We start from the raw sequence: 17,969 nt of genomic DNA, 5'->3' as shown, positions 1-17,969 counted from the left end.
ACTCAAGCAGGCGCGAGGGGCAGAGACCATGTAATATAGGGAGAAGTCTGAGATCAGAGTAGGGAGGCAGGGGAGGGCGCTGGAGACTGGATTCTCCACCCGCTGATGCAGCCTCAGGCAAGACTCAGCCTCTCCTGCGTCATTTATTCTTGTAAAAAAAAAAGGGGGGGGGGAGAAAAAGAAAAAAAGCGGGTTTTAATTAGGTGATCTCTACCAGCCTTTCCAGCCCTAAAGTTCTGTGTCTCTAAGGACTCAGAGGGCACCAACAGCGTTTCTCTTCTCCCAGGATCTGTTGATTCTGGGTCGTCCCGGAGATGGTGGGGCTCCGGGCCCCCAGCACCAGACCTGAGGACGCGTTAAGTAGAAGGCAGGTCTGGGGCGCCCTCCTCGGCTCCCCTATGATTGTTGAGGGTCCGGAAACAGCACCCCACCCCGCACGGGTGTAAAAAGAAAACTGAGCCCCGAGAGAGAGTGACAGTCACTTCTGGGGGCTCGGGTGGCCCGCCGGGCGAGGCTCTCCCAGCACCGAGCGAGCACCAGGAACACCAGGCTGGCGGTTAGCCCGGGGGGCGGCGGCGAGGGCGCCCGCAGAGAGAGCCCGGCGGGTGGCTGCCCCGGAGGCCGACGCTCGGGCCAGGCGACAGCGGGAGGCGTCGCTGGGGCGCGGCGCGCCTAGGGGGCGGGGGCGAAGCTCCCTCGAGCAAAGTCCAAGCCCCGCGGCCGCAGCGCCCCGCTCGCCCGGCGGCTCGGACAGAGAGCGCGAGGTCCGAGGTGAGTCAGGCCCGGCGCTCCGGGTCGCGGCGGGAAACCCCGGGGCCGCCGCGCGCGAGACCCGGACAGCAGGGCCTCCGCGCGGCGCCCCTCCGGCGCGCGACCGTGTGGCCGGCTCGCACGCCTCGGTGGCGGGCTGTGGGGAAGCTGGTCGTACCCTCGAGCTGTGCCGGGGGTGCCGGGAGCTGAGGCTGTTGGTTTCTCCCCAGGTCGAGATGGATCTTGAGGCGGGAAGGAACGGAACCGTCCCACGCCCCGGGAGAGCGGAGGGCGACTTTGAGCTGGGCCCCAGCAGGTACCTCCCTGGCGGCCGCCGCTTTCCTTACACGCGCATCAGCAGGGCCCCATTCGGCTTCGGAAAGTGGAGCAATCTGTGGATGCTTTTGTGTCTGGGGCTTCTCTGCAAGGGTCTTGTCTAAGGTTCTGACTTTCCTCAAGGAGTGTCACGGAGGCTCCTTTTGGAGCAGGCTTAGGAAGAGGCCGCCTTTAAAAGTGCCGCTTCCCCACTTTGTGCGGGGTGACTCGATGAATATCAGTGCTGGGTAACATTCCCTGCATTATATAACTCAAAATCTTTACAGATAACTTTCATAAACATCATCCGAGTTTGCTTGCCCTAGAGCATCAGACACCGGCTGAACAGGACCCGTGAGGCAAGAGAGCGACAGCAGCAACAGCAACAAAACCCCTCCTCCCCCTGTTAATTCCTCTTCCGCCAGGGTTATCCCCTCCCCCTACCCCTCTCTCAGCACCTCGAAGGTTCGCGTTTCTCCCGCCCAGGCAGTGAGGTGGGGAGGGGGGACCGTGGGCAGCCTCATTCTTCCAAAATCAGTGTTTGTTCAGAGGCAAGGGGGCAAGCCTCAGCCCTTCATTTGCTTGCTGGTTCTCTGAGTCTGACTGGCTCTCCGAGGCCCTCGTTAAGTGCACTGCATAGGCCTTAGTAGGGGCAGAAATGACCAGTGAGTGGTGTGTTGTCTTTGTTTCCTCTTTCAGTGGAGGAATCGTGAATCATTTTCGCCTTTAGCCTCAAATAGTTTCTGAGGCGGTTATGGTCTCTGAGTTCATGCCAGGCCACCCAGGACTGATTGACCTGTGTCATCAAGTAATCACCCAGAGGGACAAATTTATCAGGTTGTGTGTAGTGTGTCCTCAAGCTGCAAGGGGCCTGATTAGCCAACTGAAAGTATGCCTCCCTGATGTTTAAAGAATCATTTTAGTCTGTTAACTTCTTCCTACAGTGATACTGCTCTGTTCCTTCTAACCACCATGGTATTCATTCATAGAAAATTTAGTTTGCCAAAGAGAATTAGAAAACAGATGGATGGTATTATTTCTACCAAGGGGAGGAAAAATGTGGTTTTCATCAGCTGGCAATATAGGCTGGGATTGACTGTGAATCTATAAATAGATGGCATTTTTATGAAGGCTATTTATGTACTGCACTGGCTGAACATTTGATGAGTGCACAAAGGAGCTGTCCCTGCAAAAGATGCAGTAATCCCCAGAACTCAAGGGAGTTCTCAGAAATGAAGTTCACAGCCTTGTATTGGAAACACAAGAAAACAATTCAGAAGAGAAATACAGAAAGTTAATAGTAAGTTAAGACTGTGAGATTAGGTGAGTACATGTTGAGACTAATTTTTATTAAAAAAAAAAAATCAGATCAAAGCTTATTCATTCCAAGGAAGTCAAGCTCCTTCCAGTTATTTAGGGCAAATGGCAAGTCATATGCTAGTTCCAATCATCCTGCTATATTGCCTATGGCACCTTCTTTTGAACAGATTTAGTGGCAGATGTCTGTCTGATTTTAACAAGTATTCTAAATAATTTGGGATCAAGTTTTATGAGCAAAATTATCACCTACCTAAATTAAATAATTAAATTAAGCTAAATAAAAGCATTTCAATTTTAAAAATCTCTATCCTCGTGGAGTTTGCATTATTGTTGGGAGGACAGACATAAAGAATACTTGTGCAAAATAAGAAAGCTACAGCAATTAGAAGGTAATGACTGCTATGGAAAATGTTAATCAAGGCTAGGGAATTGGAGAGGGCAAGGAGGAAGTAATTTGCAGTTTTAAATAATGCAGTTAAGATAGGTCTTATTGGGAAGGCAGTATTTGAGGAAAGACCAGAAAAGACATGAGAGGAGGGTGGTGTGTGGGTGTCTGAGGGGACAGCATTCCTGGCAGAGGTATCTGATAATATAAAGATCCTGCTGTGAAGATATGTTTGGTGTGTTCAGAGAACAACAGCAGAGAGGCCAGTGTGGCTTGAAGCAAAGCAAACAGGAATAGGAGTAAGATATCTGGTGAGAAGATGCCTTGGTGGCTCAGATGGTTAAGCAGCTGCCTTTGGCTTAGATCATGATCTCAGGGTCCTGGGATTGGGTCCCACAATCAGGCTCCTGGCTTAGTGGGGAGTCTGCTTCTCCCTCTTCCTCAGCCTCTCCCCCTGCTCGTGCTTTCTCTCTGTATCTCTCTGCCTCAAATGAATAAATAAAATCTTTTTAAAAAAAGAAATGTGATCCGAGAGGTGACAGAGACATCATGTAGGGGCCAAAAACCCAATGTAAGAATTTTGGCTTTTACTCTGAGAAAAATGGGAGCTGTTGTAGGCTTTTTGAGCATAAGAGTAGCATGATATGACTCGAGCTTGGGAATGATTATTTGCATGATGTGTTGAGGGCAGACTGAAGTTGGCACAACTGAAAGTTGAGAAACTAGGCAGGAGTTCTCCTGGGCTATTGGGATAGCAGTAAAAGTAATGAGTAGTGGTTGCATTCTAGTTGTATTGTGAATATAGAGCCAACAGGATTTCCTGATACCGCTCCCTCTAGTCCTTCAGAAGAGTAGACTTTACTCTATTTTTAGATCAATACATATTTTTTATCAACAGAAGAATTTAATTATTTGGCAGATACTAACCTATGTATTTTCTTTCCATGTATGAGCTCTGCAAGGCAGGTGACCCTTTCTCATTCATCCAGATATCTCTGTAGTACCTTGGACAGTTACCTTTGCACTTGGTGATTGCCTTGCAGTTTGTTAAACTGGTTAATTTGGACATTTTGTGGATATCACTGTTTTATATTTGAAAAAAATAGATGTGATAACTACTCAGGTTTATATTCAGTGACTGTGAAGCATTTGGTAACAGTTTTAAATTCAAACAATTATATATATATATTTTTTTTACAGCAACCAAGACAAGAAAAAAAAGAGAATGAACCTGATTGGACCATTAACTTTGGTAAGCCATTAAATATTATATATGAGTAATTCTTGTTTCCATTCAAATTTGGTGCCTTGAATCAACAGATGTGGAGTCAGTACTTTATGATTGTCCTAGGTTGGTCATCAACAGACCACATTTTCAAGGTAGTTGATAAAAAAGGTAGGGATAGGCTAGCTATGAAACAGAGCAGAGCTAGGACTTGTGTTCATAGCACCTCATGCAGAGATGTGTTTTCCTGAAACAGATCTCTGCATTTGTTTTACACACACACACATACCCAAATTTTGCTTAAAATAAAGCAAAGTGATTGTTAACTACAATCTATACAATCTATAACTAAACTATAACTGTTAACTATCTATAAAGAGAGTGATGTTACCTACAGAAATTTAGAAATAAGGAAGAAATCTATATTCACGTTTGACTTCCAAGAAAATTGATTACATATGGAGCAACATTTAGAGATTCTGATTATGTTTAACACAATTGTCAGTGGTTTTCTGCTAGTACAAGGCAAGTCAGTATATTTTTGGGAGAAGTCTAATCTGGTTTTCATTTGTAATATGTCTCAGAATGGTGGGCCAAGAAAGTGTTTCCCACTTTGAGTAAGTATGATGGGTTTCAAACTCTGACCCATTATTCCATAGCAAAGAAGATGGTATCAAGTGGCATGTCAGCTGAAACCTCCAGCTTAGTAAATAAATGGTGAAAAGGCACAAACATTCTCAGTCTCAAACATTGGTGCACATTTCTCATGTCACAACAAAGCCCCTATTCATTCTCCTCTCCCTTATTGTTGTAGTGTTTTTATTTTTAAAATTTAGTGCTTTAGAGAATAAATTGTTTATAAAACTAAATCTGCTTTTAATGTACATGTGTTAAATCTGCCTCCTATAGCAAATAAAACACCACAACTTTGAGGCAAGAGCTTAGTACATTTAATTTGAACTTAAAAGTTAAAATTTAAATTAAATTGAAATATAATCTTTTCTTCCTTGGAATAGATACTTTTTTTTTTTTTTTTTGGTCTTGAAAGAGGTTCAGGACAAAACTGTTTTTAACAAGAATTAGAAATTCGTTGTTTGGTTGAAAATCACTTAAATTTAAGTTTGCTTAAGAAACTGTGCTGTTGCTGTGAAATGCTTATAATTTCAAATTTAAGCTCAGAGACAGTGAAATTTTATTTAAATAGCATGAAAAGCATTTAAAATGATTCTCAATTTTATGTAAATTTTCACTAAGGAGAACATGACATGATGATCAGATACTGTGCTTGTAACTGTGGTCCGTAGACCCAAGTGCTCTATGTCCCTTCCTCAGAGCCACTAAAATGAACCTTGGAAACACTAGTCCTTTTTCTAGCAATTTTAGGGATATTTCTTTTTTTTTTTTAAAGATTTTATTTATTTGACAGAGATCACAAGTAGGCAGAGAGACAGGCAGAGAGAGAGAGAGGAAGAAGCAGGCTCCCTGCTGAGCAGAGAGCCTGATGTGGGGCTCGATCCCAGGACCCTGGGATCATGTCCCGAGCCGAAGACAGAGGCTTTAACCCACTGAGCCACCCAGGTGCCCCTTTAGGGATACTTCTGCATTTACTCTCGACTTTACCTGCTCTCCTTGATCTGCTCCAAGCTCCACCTAGCTTCTGACCCTTGTCTCTTTCGGCACTCTTGCTTGCCCTGCGTGTTTGATGATGGAATTTGGCCTCCCCAAACTGAATTCTGGAACTCTGTGAGAACAGTTTGCACACCCTCCTCCCCACCAAGTGTGTCTGACCTCAGACTGTCCTGGCCTGTTGACCCTGTTTGACTCAGCTTCAGCTCTCAAAGACCCCACTCTGCCAAGCCTGACTTGTGACTCATTCTCCCCATGACTGTGTCTTGTCCCCAAAAGGGGGTAGGGTGAGAAAACTGGGTGACTCAGTTGATTAAGCATCTGCCTTCAGCTCAAGTCATGATCTCGGGTCCTGGGGTCAAGCCCTACATCAGGCTCGCTGCTCAGCAGGGAGTCTGCTTCTTCCTCTCTCCCTCCCCCAGCTCGTGCTCCCTCTCTCCCTCTCAAATAAATAAAAAATCTTTTAAATAAATAAATAAAAAGGGACAGAGGTAAGGTATAGAAATGGAAATGTATGGGAAGGTAGATGTAATCTAGAAGACAGAGGAAGAGAGAAGACGACAGAAAGAGCCATAGAATGATAGTAAGAAAATGATGGAAGAAAACATGAGAAATGAGACAGGGCTAAAAAGACAATGAAGGACAAAGTCTTTGAAGTCTTCTGACATTGATTGGCTGGTTAGTTCTTGGGCATTGTACATGTCACTGTAGCAACTAGTGTCTGCCTTCTAAGTGATAGTACTAAGTACACCATACACTGATAGTACTAAGTACACTGTACAGTAGGACCCTTGGTGTGGCCCACCAGGCATTTTTTTGCCTCTTTCTAACATCAGCTCCCACGCTCTGCACTCCAGGATTTCCCCTGCAGGGAGTTCTCTGAGCACTGCATGCGGTTTCCAGGTACCTTGCTATTCTAAGCCTAAGTACCTCCAATTCATCTGTTCCCCCCAATTCTTCTTCAGCAAATTCTCCCTTATCCTTCCAGATTCTTCAAGGAGCATCGTCTCCTTAAGCAGAACTTCCCTAGAATACACATGTAAGCACTCCGTAATGCTTTTTCATTTCACTTCTGAGCTGCCTTTTAAAAAGCTACTGGAGACCTCTTAAGAGGAACTTATCCACAAGACTCAGGGGATCTGTTTCCTCCTTATTGGTAATTCTCTCTCTGAAATATTTTGAATATTGTTTTGAAGGATGTGATGTGTGTATACTTAGTGTTTTCTCCTAGCTGTTTTTAACTCACTACATAGTAGCTCTGGAAGATCAAACCATATTTCTTCATGGAGCTAAACTTTTATCCCTTCTGATTATATTATAATCATTCAACCAAAGAAGATACTGATGAAACAGAATCAGATTATTTCTTCACAAGATTTAAAACAAAGAATCATAAAATTAATCATTAATCATAAATATTAATTATATTAATATTTATAAATATAATATAATATAATATATAATATAAATAATAATATAATATATAATATAAAAATATATAAATTAATCATAAAAATTAATTTGGATGGAAATCCTCCTTCTTCCCTATTACATTTATCTGCAACTACTGACCTTAAATAAAGTAGTAACCTTAAGTAATATTATTGACCTTAGAGGAGCCTGGATGGCTCAGTTGGTGAAGTGTCCGACTCTTGTTTTTTTTTTTTGTTTTTTTTTTGTTTTTAAGATTTTATTTGTTTATTTGACAGACAGAGATCACAAGTAGGCAGAGAGGCAGGCAGAGAGAGAGGAGGAAGCAGGCTCCCCGCTGAGCAGAGAGCCCGATGCGGGGCTCTATCCCAGGACCCTGAGATCATGACCTGAGCCGAAGGCAGAGGCTTTAACCCACTGAGCCACCCAGGCGCCCCCCAACTCTTGGTTTTGGCTCAGGTCATGATCTCAGGGTCCTGGGATCGGGCTCCTGCAGGGCTTTTGCAGGGCTCTGCACTCAGCAGGGAGTCTGCTTAAGGACTCCCTCGCTCTCCCTCTGCCTTGCTCCCCAACCCCTACTCACTCTCACATACGCTCTCTCTCTCTCTAAAATAAAATTTAAAAATAAATAAATAAATAAATAAATAATTTTTGTAAAAAGTACTGACCTTAAATGAAAATCCAAAGAATATATAGTTGCAGAGAAAGAAAAAGTCTTTTCTATAAAATAGTCTTTTATTTCCTTTCTTTTTATTTTGTAGTTTCGGTATTCTGACTGGCAGGATAAATTATTGATGTCCCTGGGCACCATCATGGCCATAGCTCATGGAGCAGGTCTCCCCCTCATGATGATAGTATTTGGACAAATGACTGACAAATTCATTGATACTGCAGGAAACTTCTCCTTTCCGGGTAAGCATTTGTCTATTTTTTTTTTTTAACATACATTGTACTCCTTTAACTGGATGAAAGATCAAAGGTTGATTTTGCTCTTTCTCATCCATTTGATTAATGGTTTGCACTCTAACTCCAGATATCACTGAAGAAGTTATAAAATTCTCAGAAAATTCCTTGAATACTCTTTAAATTTCAACCACTAGACCTATCCTGTTTGACTTTTAATACAGAATAAGGAAATGTACAAAAACCTTTGCATCTAAATAAAGCAGGGAAATCCCTCTCCTTGAGGAGAGTGGAACTGTCATCTGAGTATACCTATGCGATGTCCATCCCTTTGGTGATGACAGACATGTTTCAAAATACTTCCATTAGTATGGCCATACTTCTTAGCTACACTCAGCTTGTAAATCTTTTGCTGGCTTTCTTTTTCTTTTCTCTCCCTGCACCCTTTTTGTCAACATTCTGTCCATCTTCTGACTCTAATGTGTGGTTCAACCAGGTTGACTGGAGCTTGATCTAACACTTCACTAAAGAGTGAATGGTTTCGTATGAGAATGATGTGTTTTGAAACCCACACAGAAGAGTGTAGTTACTAAAGAGCCAAGGATTCTCATAAGTTAGTGTCACCTGTAAGAGGGACTGTGGCAACAGCATGAGAGTCAGGTTCCAGTGGACAGAGTTATTTTCATATTAGCCATGTTCAACACAGATAGTAAAGCCTCGATGCTTTCTACCAAGCCTCATGGCCCAGCTCCTCCCAAGAGATCTTGTGGGCACTAGGCCGGAGAAGATTGAGGGAAGCTATATTGGCACATAGATGGTGGAAAGAAGGGAAAAAAATTGATAAAGAAAAGGCAGCTTACAATGCAAAGATACCTAAGAAAAAGTGGACTCTGTCATTTAGATCAGTTGGAGTTTTCAGGGTTTGCTGATTCAGAACTATGTATTTGGTTAGCATTGCAGAACTTAAGTGTTATTACCTAAGAGAATACGATTGCTTGATTTGTACAATAAGGTCTATTTACATAAACATTAATATCTTTTAGAAATCTAGTAAAGGTACCTTTTAAATTTTTATTTATTTATTTTTATTAAAGATTTTATTTATGTATTTGTTAGAGAGAGAGAACGCACACAGGTAGGGGGAGTGGTGGGCAGAGAGAGAGAGGCTGGGATCCCAGAGGGGACCCTGGGATCATGACCTGAGCCGAAGGCAGATGCTTAACCAACTGAGCTACACCCAGCTTCCCCTAAAGAATAGACTTTAAATAAACATCATCTCTACAAGATGAGCGACTGAGTTCTGCTAAGGCTAAGTACATATAGGTACCGATCCTCTCTCAACTTCCATGATTTTTGCTAAACTCTAGAACTCTCAACATACCAGTGAGCTCTCTGGATTTAGACTGAGTAGGAAATTTAAAGATTTCACTTTCTCCAAAAAGGTATGACAATATTATCTTTACAAACTACTAAAGAGTGGGCATTGGAAATTAACAACATTTGAGGGACTTCTCATCGCAAATCCTCTAAGACAGCCTATAAGCCTGATGTCAGATGTGGCTGTGGAAGACCAAGGGTCATTTCATCTGGAGGTTACGGAAAGTAAGTTGGCAACTCTGGGGAGTTTATCACCCCAGCAATGACAGGTTTTTAAGTGATTTGCTCATGCCATTCCCCTCAGATACCTTAAATTTGACCCTGGGCACAGCACATGGCACCTGTCTGCCATGCCCAGCTTCAAAGCTACTTGGTTGCATAATTAGAAACAAGTAAAAAACAAACAAACTGTTCCAAATAAGAAAGTTGTGGAGTTATTCTGGTCCTAGTGAAAACAAAAACAGGACTACTAAAATGGGTCCAAATACTAACTTATCTGTGTTAAGGGTAGGGCATTATTTTAACCTCATTTTAAAAAAATTTAATTGAGATAAAATACATAACAAAATTTACCATCTTAACCATTTTTAAGTGTGCAGTTCAGTAGTGTTAAGTATATTTACACTGTTGTACAGTCAATCTCCAGAATTTTTTCACCTTGTAAAAATTGAGACTCCGTACCCATCAAACCACCAGCCCTGCATGAGGCTCTGTACTCAGCACGGAATCTGCTTGTCCCTCTCCCTCCCCTGTCTTGCTCTCTCTCTCTCCCTCAAATAAATACAAATCTTTTTAAAAAGGCACTTTTGGGATGCCTGGGTGGCTCTGTTGGTTAAGCATCTGCCTTTGGCTCAGGTCATGATCCCAGGGTCCTGGGATCAAATCCACCATCAGACTCCTTGCTCAGTGGGGAGCTTGCTTCTCCCTCTCTGCTGTGCTCTCTCTATCTCTCTGTCAAATAAATAAATACAATCACTTTTTAAAAAGTCTATTCTTAAAAATTGTTGGACTCTTGGACAGTTAGACTTACTGGGAGTCAAATAGGAAGGGAATGTTAAAAGAAAACAAGGTTTAAATTACAAGAGGGTTTGACAGTGAATGATTGTGAAGAAAGCACATCCTGTCAACAGAATAAAGCTCCTCAGTGACAAGGTTTTTCCCTCACAATGACTCAGTTGTGCAGAAACTGAGTTATGTGTGTTCTGCATCCAAAACCTCAATGACAGAGTCAAAGGAGACATTTTTTATGCAGAGTATCAGGAGCTTAATATATTTTATGTCAAGTATGTGTAACTGTAATGATCTAGAAAATTCTGTAGAGAAATCAATATACACTGCATGCCTTTGTATTGCCATGTGGTTGAGAGGAAAAGGCATTTTGGAGACCCCAGTTATTTTAAGTAACTATACATACTAAGTTGCCTGGACAAACACCAGCTCTTTGCTTTGTGCTGGATATTTCCATGTGATAAGAGAAGTTCTAGGCAGAACTGAGGAAGGCAGAAATTGATTTGAGACTTACATGCGACAGTTAGGACTCTCTGTATAATGTCTCCATAGGTAATCCTTAAGATAGGCATTTATTTAAACCTTTCACTTACTAGCTGTATGACCTTGGGCAAGTTACTTAACCTCTCTGATTCTTACTATGCTCATCTTTAAAAGGTGATCATAGACTTACTGATAGAATTAAATGAGATGTTTACAAAAGTATCTAGAAGATAGTAAATGATTGATAAATATTGGGGAAAACTAACTGTGAATACTTGGAAAAGAAGTGACTGCTCTAATCCATCCATCCACGGACTTTATGAGAGCTCTCTAAAATGAAAAGGCAACGTCAAGAATTCTCCATTTCCTTATTCTGGGAGGCATTCAGGCAAACCAGAGTGAGACCCATCCTAGCACATTAGAATCAAATGGGGATAGTTTTTAGAAATGTGATGCTCTAGACTCAGCCCAAGGTTCTGACTGAACTGTTCTTGCATGAAGCATGGGCAAATGTATTTTTTTCAAGCTGTGCATGTGAGTCTAATAGGCACATAGCACTGAGAACCCCTGAACCAGTGACTTAGAGATTGTTTATGAGACGGAGGTATAACAGGTTAGCATCTGAGAAGACCAGGTCTAGTCCCTTTCAAATCTAGAGTCCCATTAGATTTCCAGATCTAGAATTTCAGATCCATAGGTCCATGAGATGTCTAGATCTAGAATCTTATGATATTTCCTGATCTAGAATTTCAGATCTAGAGTCCCATAAGATTTCTTGGTGTAGAATTCCAGATCTAGAATCCCATGACTTTTCTGGGAACACATCAACACACATCTGCCTTACCTTAGTCCTTGGGCAGCAGAAACTTTCCTAGGAGCTCCTAGGGTTATTAACCCAGGCCTAGATTGCCATTCTTGGCTTGGACTCTGAGAAAGGAGCATTTCAAATTTTGAATGCCCATTGATTCTTATTTCCTAGGAGAGAGAATCAGTCTGAGTTATAATGTGCTCACTGAGAGAATGTAAACATTTGAAGGAGGCATTTAGAGGAGACTAAAATTCATTCAAGATTCTACCTGATTTTTAAGTTCTGGGGGAAAACTAACCCTGTACACATATATATGTGGCCTTTCCCCAAAGTTTGAACAATGATTTCCACCATTACCAAGCTTTAAGTAGCTTGTCTGCCTCTAATTCCAAATACAATTCCAATTTGGCATCTGAAGGCTGCCATATTTAAGAACTCAGGGAGGAAGTGAGCACACACAACTGAACTGATAAGAACAGAAGTGAAATAGGGTCTGATTCCTCAAGGACCTGAAAGCTGATGGAGAGCTAGATTAATAAGCAGAAATGTTTTACCATGAACATCAGTGGAAGTTACAGTTTTGAGGGAGAAATTATGCCATAGTCAGGGCTGCATGACTGGTAATTGATCCTGACAGTAGTTTAAGTTTTAAATAAGTTTTTAAGTTTTAAAGTTTAAGTTTCAACTTTAGCCCCTTTGGAAGAAGATAAGGAAGATACACCACAACCAGAAAACATGACTGTGGTGAACAAAGACTAATTTCTGTCTTAGCACCATGGTAAATAGGGAAATACCTACTCTGGTATGTTTTCTCAGCAGTGCTGTGGTGATTATTTTGTTCTATTATTTTGACATGGACTGTTTCTTTTATACTTTTTTGTTTTGTGGTTGTGTGTTTTTCAATTTTTAAAGACTTTATTTATTTATTTGAGAGAGAGTGAGAAAGAGCATGGGTGGGGCAGGAGAGGGAGAAGCAGACTTCCCACTGAGCAGGAAGCCCAACTCGGGGTTTGATCCCAGGACCTCAGGATCATGACCTGAACTGAAGGCAGATGCTTGGCCAACTGAGCTACCTCACTTTGTGTTTTTTAAGAAGTGAAGATAATCATTACCGCATGAAACCATCAGTGTAGTATGAAGTTAGGAGCTATATGTATAGTGTTAGGGCTCTCAGCCTACTTGCTAACTGTGTGACTTTGGATAAGTTACTTTATCACCCTGTGCCTCAATTTCCTCATCTGTGAAATGGAAATTCACAAAGGAGTACTACATCATAAGGTTGTCGTGAAAATTAAATGAATTAATACATGTAAAGTGTTCAGAACAGAGCCTGGCAGATAACAAATGCTCAATACATGCTAGCTATTATTACAACAGGAATGGCACATAGACATTTTCATCAAATTAGTTCAAATTAATATACAATAATATTTCCTTCCAATCAATACCACTTTAAAAATACCAGAATATAGTTTTGCCAACAAACAAGGTGTGGAATCCAGGATCACAACCAGTTGCCAGTGAGCAACTGTCGTGTCTTTAGACAACTGACTTATCTTCCTTGTCTCTAATTTTCCCTCCTTTACAATGCATGTAATTCAGCCTTTGTGTCCCTGATGGGAAAAGGAAGCACCTAAAGGAAAACACACGTGTATTCAAATAAAATTAACAAAAGCAATTATCTATAAAGTGCATTTGGCCTCTAAGAAAAAATGCCCCTTAAATTCTGTTCTTTCTCTTGAACCCATTTCTTTTTTCTTCCTCTGCCTTCTATATGCTCTGCCTGCCCTCCATCCACTCCTCCCTGCTGCCTTAGGAACCTGCTTTGCTAAAGTCCTGAGACCACCAGGATCAGGGACAAACCTAGGAGACCGACCTTTCCCCATCTGGGCCCTAGATGTCCTGCATCTAAACCCGTGGACTCTCTATTGAAGCAAAGTGAAAAGTATTCATTGAGGTTGAAAAAAAAAGAAGATTTTTAAAACCTGGTAACATCTATTAATAGTTCAACTTTTCAAAAATGTCTTATTTTTGTTTTGTTTTGTTTTTATTTAGTGAATTTTTCATTGTCAATGCTAAATCCAGGCAGAATTCTGGAAGAAGAAATGACTAGGTAATTGGCTAATATGTACATATATATATATGTAGGTATTCTATATATAAATATACATTTATATATATAAATATTTATGATGTACTTTTAAGAATGTTTTATTTGAGAATAATTGCAAACTTTCAGAGAATTATAAGAATATACAAAGAGCCTCTGTATACTCTTTACATTTTATTATATGCTTTGACCTATTGTTATCATTGATTTTTTTATGATTTATTTATTTTAGAGGGAGAGAGAAAGAGAGAGAGAACATGAATGGGGTAGGGGCAGAGGGAGAGGGAGAGAGAGAATCTCAAGCAGACTCCCTGCTGAGAGTGGAGCTCCAGTCCAGGACCCCAAGATCATGACCTGAGCCAAAAATCATGAGTCAGCAGCTTAACTGACGGAACAACCCCGGCATCCCCTGGCCTATTGTTATCATTTATACCCAGTCCCTTCACCTCCACCATCTGAAGTAACTTGCATACATCATCATGGCCCCTTACTCATAAATACTTCAGTGTGCTTTCTAAGCATAGGATACTCTCTTCATAACTGTAACACAATTATCAATGTCTGCGAATTTAATACTGATACAATACTTTGATCTAATCTATCATTTGTATTCCAGTTTTGTCAGCTGATCCAATAATGTCCTTTATGGCATTTTCCCCTTCCGTCATCCTTTTTTTTTTTTTTAAGGTTTTATTTATTTGACAGAGAGATCACAAGTAGGTGGAGAGGCAGGCAGAGAGAGAGAGAGGGAAGCAGGCTCCCCGCCAAGCAGAGCCCCATGTGGGGCTTAATTCCAGGACCCTGAGATCATGACCCAAGCTGAAGGCAGAGGCTTAACCTACTGAGCCACCCAGGTGGCCCCCTTTGTCCTTCTTAATAGAAATCTCAAAAGCCTGTGCTATAATGTTTATATGCTTACTTATCAATTAATCCTGCTGATTTAAATGAGCTCCATCCATATGTTACTGCAGGCCTGAAAGGCTTCTTTCTGGAAACAGTTTGTAAAATTATATAAAAAGTATCTTTGAGAGTATCAAAACTGAATTTGTTCTTTTTTTAAAATTCTATTTTATTTGAGAGAGAGAGAGAGAGCATGAGCAGGGCAGAGGGCATAGGGAGAGGGAGAAGTGGACTCTCCACGGAGCAGGGAGCCCGATGTGGGGCTCGATCCCAGGACCCTGGGATCATGACCTGAGCTTGAAGGGAAATACTTAACCAACTGAGCCACCCAGGTACCCCAAATTTGTTCTTTTTAATGATACTAACTTTCCTCTAATTTAGTTAAGACTTGGCTCAAAGTTAGTTTGAATTTATGTTTTTGGAGTACTATTAAAAAATGTTTTTGAATTATGCCAGAGATCAAGAGGGTTTTTTGTTTTGTGTGTTTGTGTGTGTGTGTGTGTGTTGTTTTGTTTTGTTCTTTTGGCAGGGTGGGAGGGGTCTTTCTGTAAACAATACAAGAACACTTACATTAAGAACCATTTCACATGCTCAATCTGTTTATTCCTATACCTGTGGTATGTGAATAGTAGTGAACTTTTTCAATACAATAAGATATACAAGTCTGGAATCTTAATTATGAAAGAAGAATTACATCATATCTATAAATTGTCAGTATCAGTTTTAAGATGATCCATTAACACCATTATTTTTTGTGATTAACCCCCAAATGTTTCTGTTTTCTGGCAATTCAAGTGAACAGATTTGCCGTCATCCTCTTACAGTTTAAGAAAGAGAAGAGAAAAAAATTTCATGTGTATTTGTTATGATGTCCTACACAATCTATATGATTTCGGTAAACTGAATCCCCAGTTCTGAAGATTTTCCTGAAAAAGATGAATAAATAGGAGTATTTAAAAGAAACTTCCTAATTATTTTCCAGGTATGCGTACTATTACTCAGGGTTAGGTGCTGGAGTTCTTGTTGCTGCCTATATACAAGTTTCATTTTGGACTCTGGCAGCCGGCCGACAGATCAGGAAAATCAGACAGGAGTTTTTTCACGCTATTCTACGACAAGAAATAGGCTGGTTTGATATCAACAACACCACTGAACTCAATACACGGTTAACAGAGTAAGTGTATTGTTTATGTCACACTTTCATAATGAAATTAACCACTATGTGAAATGTGCCATGATTAGATTTTAAACTTAAAAAATTACTAGATGAAACATTTGGATACATACTGGGAATAGATCACCCAACAGCCATTTCTAGCATCTGTAGCTTATGCCCCCGTGCATTTTACTTATCAATTAGTTTGTTCTCCTCAGTGATTTAGTAGGTTAATTTGAAGACTGGGCTCACATCTTATATTTGTTTCTCTCTCTGTGGAGCTTGCTACAGGGCCTGGCAGATGTCATGCATTCAATTAAGACGGTTGAATGAATGAGTACACGTGTGAATGAAGTCACAGCGAGGCTTGTCTTCACTTATTCGACAAATACTTGAGGGCCTATTACATGCCACGTACTCTTCTAGATGTTTATGATATACCAGTGAACAAGACAAAGATCTCTGCCCTCCTGTTGCTTACTTTCCAGCAGGGGGAGATAGATGGCAAACTTTGCCTTACTGGGATTCCTGGCAAAAGAGTCCTGAGCAAATGAAGTAAAAAAATCAGGCCAAGTCAAGGCATTTAGGACCTTGTTGGCCTCACTACAGACTTCAGCTTTGACTCCTAGTGAAATGAGCAGCCATTGGGGGTTTTGATCTGAGGAGGAACACGCTGAGACTTCCATTTTCAAAGGATCGCCCTGGCTGCTGTGTTGAGAAGGGAGTGGGTTGAGGGTAGGGCGGAGGGTAGAAGCAAGTAGGCCTTCCTTATTAGTGTTGCAATGCCCTTCTTGATACCTGCTTTTAAACACATGGATTCATATGCTCAGAATGCTAGTGTTTCTCGAATGGGATTAACTAGTTTAATAGCATCAACTTTAATGATATGAACTTCTTAGAGGCATGAACTGAACCTGAATTTCTTCCTTTGTGCAGTATTTAGGTGGGGAAAAAATCTCATTCAAGAGGCTAAGACTGTGAACGAGGCTTGCCGTAGTGTGAACGAGATTTACCTATGTGTTTGTCAGATGTCTGCTTCAGCCCTCTGATTGAAGACCTCCTGCCTGTAACCACTTAGGTGTGATCTTTTTTAGTGACATCTCCAAAATCAGTGAAGGAATTGGTGACAAGGTTGGAATGTTCTTTCAAGCAGTAGCCACGTTTTTTGCAGGATTCATAGTAGGATTCGTTAGAGGATGGAAGCTTACCCTTGTGATAATGGCCATCAGCCCTATCCTGGGACTCTCTGCAGCTGTCTGGGCCAAGGTGTGTGAAATGGGGGCATTTTCCTGTGTGTTAGCCCACACTTTCAAGAGTTATTTTTTAACATGCAGGGTTCGGGTTCTTGTAGTTGTCCATATCTGTGTGACATGTCAGTTGAAACCACATTTAAAAGCATTCTGTTAATACCATAATAAAGAAATTCATTTTTAATGTGATTTTAAATGTCAGTTATTATCTCAATTATGGATTTTTTTGCACTGCTATTATTTGTTCAGGTAAATCTGCTGACATAGTAGTTTAAACTGCTTAAATGGTTATGTTCCTACTTAAGGAAACACAATTTTAAAACCTAACATTCTACCAAACCATTGCATGAATATTTTAAAAAATTGAAGTTTGGATTTATTTATTTTTAACTGTTACCTCTGACAGTTAGGTGGCACTCTACCAACTTGGCCATGCCATAAAAATGTTTGTTAACCTGTTCTACTTCAGACAACACTGCAGAGTTGAGAAATGTTACTGACCATTTTGCTCTTTTGGAGGTTGATGATTTGCTTAGTGACTTACTTGTATCTCTTTTATTTCGATCATTCCTTTACCTGTCTCCTGCAATACCTTGTTTAGCCATCTTATTATAAAGCAGAATGCCCATGAGTAGATCTGGAGGCATTGTTCCCATAGCACTTAAAATCATGATATGATAAAGAATAGTGACTTTCCAAAGCAGTAAGATTTTATTTTAGTTCATTTTGCAATTAGCTGAGAAAAAAACACAGCGGATGTGGAACTTGACGTTATTCCTCAAGGCGCTGTTAGAGAATTATACATGGATTTTCTGTTCTTGACGGCTCTCAGGGAGCGTACCACCAGCGGGGATCAGATCTAGCCTTTGTAGGGGGTGGAAGGAGTCCCAGGGTCTGGGACATGGACTGTTGTTCACTTCAT

At 40.9% G+C, this 17,969-nt stretch overlaps 1 protein-coding gene across 6 annotated transcripts in view; it reads left to right on the top strand.

Moving 5' to 3' along the window:
- The first annotated feature begins 591 nt into the window (after nt 1-591).
- Nucleotides 592-17,969, top strand: part of ABCB4 (ATP binding cassette subfamily B member 4) — a 66,100-nt gene continuing 48,722 nt past the window's right edge. Inside the window, exons 1-7 of one of the 6 annotated variants that reach the window (XM_047694339.1) lie at nt 592-771; nt 981-1,066; nt 3,971-4,022; nt 7,814-7,964; nt 13,687-13,744; nt 15,624-15,815; nt 16,892-17,063. In XM_047694339.1, coding sequence (XP_047550295.1) covers nt 987-1,066; nt 3,971-4,022; nt 7,814-7,964; nt 13,687-13,744; nt 15,624-15,815; nt 16,892-17,063 — 705 coding nt within the window. In that variant the 5' untranslated portion in view covers nt 592-771; nt 981-986. The other 5 variants (XM_047694338.1, XM_047694341.1, XM_047694340.1 and 2 more) reach the window with 5 other exon arrangements.

This window comes from Lutra lutra, chromosome 11 (genome assembly GCF_902655055.1).
Source record: "Lutra lutra chromosome 11, mLutLut1.2, whole genome shotgun sequence".
NCBI classification, from domain to species: Eukaryota; Metazoa; Chordata; class Mammalia; order Carnivora; family Mustelidae; genus Lutra; species Lutra lutra.
The sequence above is the reverse complement of the archived record's forward strand: the minus strand, read 5'-3'. Positions and strand labels throughout refer to the sequence as shown.